This window comes from Drosophila serrata, unplaced genomic scaffold (assembly GCF_035046125.1).
Source record: "Drosophila serrata isolate PLE 108 unplaced genomic scaffold, ASM3504612v1 contig_376, whole genome shotgun sequence".
NCBI lineage: Eukaryota > Metazoa > Arthropoda > Insecta > Diptera > Drosophilidae > Drosophila > Drosophila serrata.
The window spans coordinates 3,313,842-3,326,563 of record NW_028257274.1 but is presented as its reverse complement, the minus strand read 5'-3'; the positions used below and the strand labels follow the sequence as shown (position 1 = coordinate 3,326,563).

Here is a 12,722-nt window from a genome sequence, read left to right as displayed (position 1 = left end):
TTACTGAAAATATAAGATCCTGCAAGAGTATAAGTATAAAACCCCGTTTATAAACTTTTCCAAGTGTATCTTATAATAAAAATGTATACATTTTAACAATTTCAAATGATTAGTTCTTTATTGATTAAGTTTTTTTTTGTAAATCGAATTAAGTATGTGTTTTTAGCAACCTTTGCCTTTTTGACTTCATAGATCATCATCTAGAAAACCTTAAATTTTATTTATATAAAATCGACATTTTTATATGCTAATTTTTTGTCTAAATCTTCAGTTTTTCAAATATCATAACTAAGCCAAAAATGCATTAATTTGAATTCGGAAAGCTGTTCTATGTTAGTTTAAATTAGATTAATAAAACTGCATACTAAATTTTTAATTTAACTAAATTTAAATTTTTGTCAATTTTTGAATATTTGTAATGATAAAATTATATCATAAAAATTTGGCAACAAATTTTCCAATTTTTGTTTCTGTCAGACATGGCTAGATCGACTCTACTGTTGATGCTGATCAAGAATATATATGATTTATAGGGTCGCAAATGACTGCTTCACTGCGTTTTAAGCTTTTGACTGGAATTATAATACCCTAGAAAGCTGTAAATTTTTCCAAGTGCATCTTAAGGATAAAAATCAACTGCTAACTGCTCCTGTGCCCCTCGTCTTTGACTTATTTACAGCTTTGTGTCTTCGACAGTGAGCGAGAGAAAAAGACCAAGGCAAAAGCAGAAGCAGAAGCAGCAATTAAATGAACGACACAGCCGACGGCAGTTGACGTTCCAAGAGTTGAGTTCGCGTTCGCGTTCGCCTTTCGCCCTTCATTAATCAGCAGCAATATAAATGTGATGATCCGATAACGTTTATCGACTGCTGATGACTCTATTTACTGAGCCCCTCCGATAACCTAATGAAGCAGCCCCGCCCACAGCCCCTATTCCAGCAGCATCTGCAATTAGGAATGTCTGGGCTCTTTGTGATTAAGTCGCAAAAGACGTCGACTCTGATGGACTCTTGTCTGGCGGCGCTCAGATAATTTATAATTTAGCCAAGATGCGAGAATCTTTCAAACGCTTTTATAATTGATTTAAAATTTATCAGACGGGGTTAATGGGTAGTTAAAAAGGCTGCGAGTAATCGATACTATTGATAAAGGGGCCTCTCTGTTTAAGTTTTCCAAGCAGTAGTAACCATAAAACCTAATGAGGATGCTAATCGCTTGAGTCTTGAGTTTGTTTTTAAATTTCAACATGTTTTTTATGGAAAGTTTGTTTTAATATAAAGTAAACTCTTCGAAAAGAAATATTTCAGAAGCGGTTGTATTAAAAATAAGCTAATTAAGTAGTAAATAAGCATTCCCATTAGTACCTAAATCAAGAAATACTAAATCCGAAATCCTAAAAAGTCCATAAACTATAATTTTCTATAAAGAATTCCTTTACTTTCCTTTTAGAAACTTATTCTTTCCGTAATTAAATATTATATTATCAATTTATTAACAACAAAGACACTACAAATATAAGGAATTTGTCTTTAACCCCAGCAGGTGCCACTTAATACGCACACACGACCCCAAAAAAAACATATAATAGCAAGAAAATATAATAATCGGCTGACTGCGGGTGACATTTCCCTGTTGTTTTTCCTTTTCCCTCGAGCCAACTCCACCAATCAACGGCGAAAATAACGAAATGTCAAACAGAACGCATGCAACAATTTATTTAAATACCTCAACCTCATCAAATTTAAGTTAACACACCCCAAGCATCGCCATCAAGCATTACGACAGACGACGGCAACGACGACAGAGCGAAATGAAAATGAAAATGAAAATTCAATTTTCCACCTAAACGCAGACACCGCATCAATTTTGAAAATGCTTTTGCCCGGCAATGAAAACGATTTGTTGTGTTTGACGAAGAGACCAGAGCCAGCAGCCAGGCCGGAGTGAGTGAGTTACGGGGGAAAATCAAGGGGGGACGTGGGGGAAAATCGTATGCCAACGGGGGAAAAGCGGAAAAGCCACGCAAGTGGAGACCAGACAGAGAGCGGCACTCAAATCGGCAGCCAAGAAGTCAACACGGAACGTCGTTTTGTCGACGTCGAATGCTAAAGAGATGCAGGCGGGTTCCAAGCACCAGAACAAGAATGACAAGGAGCAAAGGGAAAACTGTCAGAGCACTGTAAGGAAAATTACTGGAAAATCTCATGATAACCAGATCAATAAATGTGGTTGCAACCAAGTAAATTGTATGAGAATTTGTTTAAAAAAGAAATGGTGCCTTAATAAGCTTAAATTTCGCTCTGAAATATTTTAAAAATATTAATACATTTAGAAGGGGAAACCATGTTTATATTAATATATTTAGAATTACTCTTGCAAAACTTTTAAATAAACTAAATAAATAATTTTCATTATTATTAATTGTTAACAAATTTATCCTTTAACACTCGTTTACAATAATTTAAATTTATACAAAGAAAGAAATTAAAAAAATGAGGTAACATTTTTAAATTGGCAAGCAGTCTCATGTAATGTTTAGACTTGCTTTTCGGATTTAAGAAAGACATATTTCTTAAACATTTAAAATTATATGAAACTAATTGTGCAAATTATTTAAGACCACTTTATTTAAAAATATAAAAAATAAGCAAGATAAGCGTCTAAATAGCTGAACATCAATTTTTAAATTACAGATCTTTAAATATATCAAGTAAAGTAAGTATAAAGAATAAGGTAACTTAATATACAATTTCTTGGCATTATTATCAAGTCAAAAACTAAACTAAGGAAGTATAAAACAATTAAACTAAGTATCATGATTTAAGAAACTTAATATACAATTCCTTGACATTATTTTCAGATTAAAAATTATACTAAAAATATAAATAAACAACTCGCTGAACCTTTTAATGTTCCCTTTTGACTGTAATTAAATTTTAAGGCTATAAACCATAATAAACCCAATTTTTCCTCGACGTGTAGCAATTTCGACTTGCCTTTTTGGACCCCTGTCATCATTTCGGCAAAGGAGGAGGAGCAACACTTTGGGTGAGGGTACTGGCAAATGGGGATATATGTATGTTTGGAGTGGATATAATCCACCGATCCAAGCTGTAGACAATTAAAATAGCTCTGTGGTGTGTGTGTGTTCGCCCACACAAATCCATATCTTTGTGTATCTTCTCAATAATCTTTGGAGTGTTGATTTATGCAACAGTTTTCAGTGTTTTGATCGATCAATTCTCTGAGTCTCAACCCGCTCCAGTCGTATTAAAAACATTTAATTAGCTTTTATTGACCATTAAGATGCCAATCCGTGGCTGGAACAGTAGCAGACCACAGCATGGAATACACCCACCGATGCTTTCTACCAAACACTTATTTATACACTTTTTAGCTTTATTACTTTACTTTATATTTTATGGCCCGTTCAGCAGCGAAATATTTATGATATTTATGTTACAACAAAAGAGCAAAAACTAAGCGAGCGAAGGTGAAATGGAATTCCTGATATTTTTCCCCGTTCTCTTTTCTTTTAACTAAAGTCGAAATAAAAACATACAAATTAATTAAAGCCAATAAAGTAAATTAAATGTGGCCCAGGGTCTTGGACCCCTTTTAATGGAGCGGCGCCCTACGCAGTATCTTCTCTTCTCTTCTCTGGGTTGGTTTATGGTCGAAAAAGAAAGAAAAACTCCGGCTAGGAGCTCCTCTGGCCCTGTGAGTGATCATCATCATTGTGGCAGACTGGCATGCACTTCGCTGCCAATTTAATGGCGTTTTTACAACTTGAAAGATTCGTGCCTGCCACGCCGTTTTGAGCGATGATGTTTTTTCGGGTATTGGGGGAGAAATATATATATAGGGAATGCCTTCTGCTTCTGGCTCCCTCACTAAATGCACGAGAAATGCAGCGCAGCGAATGTCATTAGAACATAAAAATGATATTAATTGCATGCGAGGCCAAGCCATGAAAATGGAACTGAAAATTGTGGATGAGCATGGGTTTGGTTCGCCTTGGGGCAGTGGCACATGGCAATAGAAACGTCAAGCGTTATGATGAAGGAATATTATGGTGCTATTGCGAGGTGCAACACGCAGAGACCTTAGGTTCTTCTTTTCTTCGGTTATTTGGTTATTTGGGAGAGAGCAAGAACGATCCACTTAAGACGAAAGGAAAACAATAAAATTGAGAAGGGAAACTGGGATATCAGAAAGCTGACACCATAACAGTTGGTATAGTGCGAAGGTTATAATAACATATATAATAGAATATAAGTTTTAGAAGATTTTATTTATAAAATTGTACTTACTCTTACAGATTTGTAGTAAAGTATTCTGGTAAAATATAATCAATATTATTATTATTTATATTAAATATTGTGTATTGTGCTTACAGCAGTTGCTGGTTTTATATATATGTATTAACTCTTGTAATATATACCTTTAACTATAGCTTTTGTTGTTAATGATCGCTTAATCAGATTATCTGTATATATCCCATCAAAGCTTGTTGTGCTGAAATGCCTATGGTTTTTGTATTTTATATATTTATATACTGTATATTTTGGTAACTTTATAGTATAATAGTGTAAGTTTGAAATCTGTTTAATCTATAGAAAATATAATATTATACATTTTCAAGTTTGATAAAATGTCTATCTTGAAAAAAAACAGGCCATATTGTGCCTATGACAGTAAGAAGATTTTAAGTCTATTAATTTATATTAAATATTAAAACCAGGAGTTATAAAATGCTATAAACTTTTGATTTACTAAATTTGAGGCTTTATTATTAATTTCTAAAGGTAATCACTGCTATTTTGTTTGCTATTAAACCCTAAATTGATTTATAATAATTCCCCTTATTTATAGTTTGAATATTTTTCTAATAACTAATTAAGAATTAATAAATTCCACAACATATTTTAAAATTCCTTCCATTTTCCTACCATCTTTCTTTGAGTGATCCATGAAAATCCATGAAAAAATGCCCAGCAAAGTCAAAAGTGATCCACTTACGTCTGAGTATTTTGTGAGTGGCGCTCTTTGATGGCAACGCCTGCCAGAGCGATCCCATAGCGCTGATAAATAATAAAAATTAAAAATAAATTAACACCTAGTAAAGATGCATTGGACTGAGGGAAGACTGGTTTTTCTCCAACTGTGTGTCCCTCCTGCTCTGTCATTACTTGGGATGCAGGAATGGGGAGAGGGAGACCTGGTTTCGAATGTTGTGCCGGCCCGCAGACAGCTTAAAAATAGCGCAAAAGTAATTAAAAACGAAAATATAAAACCAAGAGACACACACACACACACCCGTATCCCCACAAAACAACAGAGAGACAAAAAAAATAAATAAAAATTATGCTCGCCTATATTGAATTTAACAAGCGCAACGCCACTGCAGCCAGCAGGCAGAGATCAAAGGAGGCAGGAGCTCTGGGATGCTGGGATGCTGGGATGATGGTATGCTGGGGATTCCGGATGGGATGCCAATGCCGATGCCCGAAAGTGTTGCGCCCTGCCCCCGATAATGATGATGCTAATGCAGTTGACATTTTATGTGGCCATAGAATGCCGGGCATGGCCGATAATTAAATGCAATAATAATTCAATTTAATTAGCTGGCAGCTGGCTGGCTCTCTGCCTGGCTCCCTCTTTATCGACGCTGGTGGAATAGCCCAAGGGGAGTATTTAAATATTGATGGATTGATTAGCATAATATTTGGTTTATGATTTCACATTGTTTGGGGATTTGGTTTAACGGCACACCAGCAGCAGCAGCTAATTAAAACACCTTAAAAGAGGTCATTAGTTATACAACATCTGTCACGGCCGATTATTATTTATACAGTTGTGTTGTTTATTTGAGAATCAAAACTAAGCGAGTTGTGTGTGTGTGCTTGCCTTCTCATTATTTGATTAAATTATTGGTGGTATTGATAGATAGAGCAGACTGTGTGGAATCAATAATAAACAGAGCTCACTTGAAGTATGCAAAATACGGAAATTGTTTAAACAAAGGGATTAAAAACAAAAACGATCAGTTTAGATTGAGCGTGAGATTAGCTTTCGATTTTCTGAGCCCACTATCAGAGAGATCTTGCATCTTCTCTCCTCTCTCTTCTCTATTCCATGCTTTCGCTGAAATGTACAAGCAATTGTAAATGAGCGAGGGAGTTTCTTTCTCGCTAAATTTTGAGGGAGCGTAACATATTTTGATTCTTTTTTCTTTAGAATAAGGAAATTTATAACATTTAACCTTGATTTGCTTAAATATTTCCTTAAAAGAACTAATTTATTAATCAACTACTCAACAACCCAACCTCCTTTTATGCATATTTATTCTTGGTCAGAAGTTTTCACGGACACAACGGCCAAGCTGGAGATATTTCATTGAATCAATTAACGCTTGGACATGGCATTATAATTACTGTCTGCCAGTAGACACAACCAGACAGACACACAGCTCAATCCAACACACACACACATATAGACACAGAGCCGGACACAGGACCCATTCCAGGACAATCCACCCACACACACAAGCAAGGTCGCCCCGAAGCGACAGAGCAGCAGGGACATGTTCATATCTTCATTGATAACCCCGTTGAAGGGAAGTGAAGCTCATCCTGGCCTCGTTGCTTAACCAACTGTAACAGTCCTGAGCCAAAGGAGAGCAACAGAGAGGCAGAAGGTTGGCAACAGAAAGAGATACAGATAGACAGAGAGATTGAGAAAAAGAGAGAGATGGCCAGAGCGAGAACTTATGCAAACAGAAGCCGAAGGATGCAGCTCACACACAGACACAAAGGTAGTGAAAAAAAATCTACATTATAAACTTGATGTTTATTTAATTTAGTTAAAGTAGATCAAATTATAAAACATTAGGAAATGAAATATAAATATTTATATATATAATATTTAATTGTATATTTTGAACATTATTTAAGAATAGTATATTATAAACTTCGATTCAAGTACATACTAAAAAGAAAGACTAACAAATTTACATTTTACACTTGAAGATTTTAAAACCAAATTTATACATCATCGTAATTAAATATAAAGATCTGAGAGTTACAATAACCAAACTTAACATTTCTTAAAAGAATATTTTAAAAATTGTGTATAATTTGAAATTTCAGATTAAAAATTGAGACCTTCTTAGAGGCTCAACATCAAAACTTACACAAATCAAGATGATACAAAATGAAGGTATAAGTATATTATTACCGATCTTTGTTTAAGATATTTATATAATTTATAATCCTGAATAAAAACTGGAAATTTTCCCATGGAATGAATATAATATTAATATTATTCATAATATTTATTTTTCTAAATAATCACAACGGACATCTTTTGATTTTCTTTTTTGATAGTTTTCCTCTCAGGTAAAAGATATCATTGTCGGATACAGATATTTTCTAACAAAACAAATTACATATACAAATTATTTAAATAAATTTTTAGTTACTTTAGTACACATTTTTTCCAGTGCAGCAGTAAAACAAAAATTTGCTCATATTAAAGCAAAATAATGAAGTGAAAATGGCAACAATGTGATTACACACAGTCATAGACCCAAAGCTATAATAAATTGTTCCGTAGGCGAGGGACAGGGAGAGAGAGAGGTCAGTGAGGGGCGGCAGGTGTGAGAGGGAGAGAGTGCTACCATCTGCGTCGGCGCTGCTTAAAATGTTGCTAACACACACACACATACACACAAACGCACCATGCAACATGTTGCTAATGTCTAACTTGTTGGATGCAGCAGCAGCTGCCCCACTTCATTAATTTCTCCCCATCATTATACCGTTTTTCCCCGCTTTTCCGGTGTAGAGGAAAACTTTTTTGCTCCCCGCCTCGTGATTTGTCTGGCAAACAATTTCCGAAATGCGATTGCTTAAACGCAATTCGAAAAGTTATTAATTGAGCAGGCTCGTAATGAACTCATTTACAGTACGTAATGTGCCCCCATTATGGGGGAGGAGGCAGCTGTGGACTCCACTCGATGGCAACATTACGCCGCGTTAAATGGCTTGTAATGATGACTCCAAGAGGTTGGATGAAGAAGGGGTCGAGGGAGGTAGTAAATAGGGCTAAATGTGTCCAATCACTCGAGGGGGCAGGGACTGGGAATGGAACTCGGGGGCAAGCAAATGTCAGACAGCGTTTCTCCATTTGCCAACCCCGTCTCGATATGGATATGACTGTTTCTAATGGACAATGGATACATACTCACACTCACAACACTCACAACACCCACACACAGACACACTCACTCACTCACGATTTGTATCTTATCGAGTGTTTCGAACAGCAAAACTTTAGCCCCGAAATGGGATTTGCGAAATGACAAGTTATACTCGGACTACACGATGATAACATTTCACTCGTATTATGTTTTATTCGAGATCAAAATATCCCTTAACTTCTTATGATTTGTACTTCATGGCATACTGAAAGGGATTTCTGTTTCACTAAATGTTTGCAGAAGATTTGAAAAATAACTATTTAATTGGACTTTTTCCTTTGGTATTAACGCTTTAAATTTGAGACATGTCCTGCAATGTACAAGCAATTTTACTCATTAGCAAACGACAAAACACTCTGAAAAGCGCTTTGCATTTTTTCTCTCTAATTAAAATAACCTGAATTCAAATAGAAACAAAAAACATAAGGTTCTATATCAAGTCAGAGAATTGTCTTAGGTTTTGTTCCGTTTTGTGTTAGGAACAAACTCAAAAGAACATCAATTTGCCTGCACAGTACAAGCAAAAATTGTTCGAAATCTTGACTCAGAAGCGAACGAAAAAATTCTCTCAAAGCGCTTAAAGATTTTCATTCGACTTAAACTGTGAATGTGAATATATCTATATCGTTCCTTAAGTTTCTTCCTTTTAGTCTTGGAACTTGAAGGATTACATGGGTTGAAGCAAATATAAAAGCTCTGATTTATACTTATTAAATAAAGCTATACTTAAAGATATACAAGTAAGGTATTAATTCTTCAAATTATACTTAGAAATTTGTAATATATTAACACTAAACACACCTACATAACTCTATTTTTTTTACACCTCTCTCCATTTGTTTGGAAAACATTTTTTGACCTTAAGTAGGCCCCGAAAACAACACAATACTAAGGCAGACACACAAGTTAACTCACAACAGAACACAACAAACCCGTATACTGAACACATACCAACATCGTATCGTTCTGTAAAAACCATAAAAATACTTTATTTTTAAGTCGTATTATTTGTTTTAGTTTACATACGCTTTCGGCTACTTACATGGAAGAATTTCTAAATATCGAAGAAAGAGATAGGGTCGCAAATCAACAGAATGGCGATGCGGCCGCCGGGGATGCTGGTAACGATGAACCGCATGAGCTGAGGCGAATCCAAAGGCGAATCCATAATGCGCCGCTAGGTCCTGCTGTTGTCCAGGTGGTGCAAGGCTATGACGGCCAGGAGCGACCATTGAGGAGGCCGCGGAAGATGCGCAGCATCTTTACCATGGCCAGGAAGACAACGCTCCTCGCCGACCTGTATCCGCCGGAGACAGCCACGCTATTGATCAATGCGAAGCGGGTGGCGATGCAGTCCGTTGGCGAGGAGCAGAGGAGCGAGTACTTTGCCAACTACCTCGCCGAGCACATGACCAGTCAGAATTATCCCAACGGCGTTGGACTGCCAGATCGTTGGGGTCAATTCTAATTGGCCGTGGTCTGTGCGAGGCAGTCAACGTGGCAGACAGCAAGGATATGGGCAAGGATCGAGCCTAGGGTGTGTAAGCCAAGAGATGTTGTGCAGAGATTCATACAACTGGTAAGGGAAATGATTTCATAATTTATATATTGATTTAATCCAAAAATCCATAGATATTGCTCCCAACTTTGATGCAAAAAAAAGAAAAAAAAAAAACTACTACATAACTTCAGGATGCCGAAAGCTTATGGTAACTCAAAAACACGGCTTTGTTGACTTCTGATGACTTGAACCAATATTCGAACTATCCGAACACGTCTGACTATTTTCTCAACTCACGAAGAAAGGAAACTTAATCTTAAGGGACATCTCTAACTCATTACTCATTACTCTTACTTACAAGCTAGTGGTTGGCTATTTATGTGGGCTCAAGATTACTCAATAAACAAACACTTAAGAGAGGTTTCAGCATGATATATAGTTGTTTAATTATTATAAAACCATAAAACCTTTAGAATTCTTCACAAAATATGAAATTAATAAATACGAAAGAAATATTTTACATTTTTTGTAGTGAGTTCTTGAAATCCTTTTAATTTAAACCTCACTTGCAGGCATCTAAACCATTAATAAAGCATTCACAGATCCAATAAAGACTCACTTTTCCACTCCCCACTCAAATACACATACAAATCAAAGTTTTTGATTTTGATTTGGTTGCCTAAAGGCTACCAAAAAATTCATGAAATTGACAATTAATAAACTTCAAATTGGTAGCCGCACCATGGCACTTCACCTGCTCCGCCCATTTAGAGTCCTCCCGAAAACAAAGGATTTATAGGGCACACACACGCATATGGATACCAATTGGCCACTGACAATGGCCACAATGAACAAATGGGTGGCAAATGGTAGACAAAGGCCGCCACCCAAAACGGACAATTGCCCAAAGTGTAGCAAATAAATACAAAATGCAAAAGATAATTGCAATCAAAGCCACAAAATGTAGCCAAAAGGCTTATAAATTGTGGGTTGTAGCGTCATAAGCCGCAGGGATGGGTCTATTTCCAGGGAATATGATGGGAGAGGGGGACACATTCACAGAGTGAAGGTAAACGTATTTAATTTCCTAAATGTGCTTCACATACCACAGGCGGCACAAAGATACACACACACACACATTTCGCATTCCGTATACAAATATACAGTGCAGTCAGTTGCAGTTGCTGCTGCTGCTGCTGTGTTGCAGTGTTGCAATTGCAACATCAACCCAACAGCAACCCCCAAGAAGCGCTGGCAATTTACGGCCATTATTGCAACAGACAGGCAGCTATATTATGTGCCACGCCCGCAACATAATCACTGAGAATAAAATGCAATTATAAAAATATTAATGATTACAAAAAATATGTTAATTGAAATATAATAAAATTATTATTGAAGGTTAAAAGCTGCTTAACATTTCAACAAGGCTTTGTTCTTAGTTTCAAGTTGCTTGTTAAAACCAGTTTAGTACTTCTTTGTATTAATTTTAATAACTTTTTTCTCACAGTGCTGGCAATTTGTGGGGCGACCCTGACAGGAAGTGTGGGTGGAAGTTTGTTGCTACTGCTGCTGTTGCTACTGCCATAACTTTTTGTGGCTGCTTTTAGGCTGAGCTTTCGCATTTGCTTTTTGGCCGCTCTGTGATTTGGCTCTGCAAAATGGTAAATGGTGTGGCAAATGGTATTGGCCACATGCAACAATGTTGTTTTTGTTGAACCAAAACCGATCCAATTCGAGATACCATATCCGCACGCCCCCGCGCACCTTCTAATTGAATTGCATTGGAATCGAATTGAATTGAATTGAATTGAATTGATTTTCGGTTAGCTTTGTCCGCCTAATTGTTGCATTTACATGGGCCGAAAAGCATTATATAGTATACACAAGAATAAAATTAAACAAAAGTGTGGGGGCGGACGAAGCAGCAGCATTTAAAACGTAATTATGGCATGTTGCAGGCAAGGGTTGATTAATCAACCAAATGCCACACACGTCGCAGAAACGCAGAACGTGCAACAATCTGACAATCGAGTGGCACGAGCATTTTCCCCCCAAATTTTCCCTACCATTTTCATCCATTGTTTGAGGGGGAGTTGGATTTGGAGTTGTGTATTTTTTGGGGGTTGTTTGACTGGCGGGCAAATGAATGCACGAAATGTGATTGATGCTCATCCACTGTTGTCCTTGGTGTCTTTGATCTATGACCATTGGAACAGCCACCTTGGCCACTGTTGAGTAATTGATTTTTAACTCACATGACTCCCAAAGTTAGCCCTAAAAAAAAACTGGGCGAGTTCGTGTACCTTGGCATGATTTCAATGTCGCCGCAATTCTTGTAATTTCTCCTTAATTATACTATGTATATACACACACTTAAGTTCGCATTAATTATTGTCACTGGGAGTTCTCATGAAATCTTTCCCTTTTTCCCCCCTTTTTGGAAAAACTGTCCGGGATTTTGCCTACTAAGCAAAGTTTATGTACAAACAATTACAGCAACGCGGCAAAGCGCAAGAACTTTAACATGAAAATGAAGACAATTTCAAATACTCTTAAAAAAATTTATAATGCTTAGAAAATTGAGTGATTGTACAGAGAAAAATAAACAAATGCTTCTACATTTTTCCTAGAAATTAGAAATCTAATCTTGGTATAAAATAATAATAATAATAAATATATAATAATAATAAATATATAATAATAATAAATATATAATAATAATAAATATATAATAATAATAAAATTATCTATTTGTTCTCTCAAAAACAATTTATTAAGATAAAATAGCTCTTGGAATTGTACAAGATTTTTTGCGATCCCAAAAACAAAGTGCTTTTAAATTTATTTTAGTAATAATAAGAGAAACATATGAATTTAAGAGAATTGAATCACATGAACTTGACTAATTTTAAATCAAAAGAATTATACAATTATTTCTATCGTACCAAGGAGCTA

At 35.9% G+C, this 12,722-nt stretch overlaps 1 protein-coding gene across 1 annotated transcript; it reads left to right on the top strand.

Moving 5' to 3' along the window:
• The first annotated feature begins 9,147 nt into the window (after positions 1-9,147).
• On the top strand, positions 9,148-10,198 carry soti (scotti). The gene is made up of 2 exons (XM_020942820.2): positions 9,148-9,842; positions 9,896-10,198. Exon 1 carries the CDS (start codon positions 9,306-9,308, stop codon positions 9,729-9,731), a length of 426 nt encoding a protein of 141 aa, XP_020798479.1. The 5' UTR covers positions 9,148-9,305; the 3' UTR covers positions 9,732-9,842; positions 9,896-10,198.
• Positions 10,199-12,722: the final 2,524 nt, after the last annotated feature.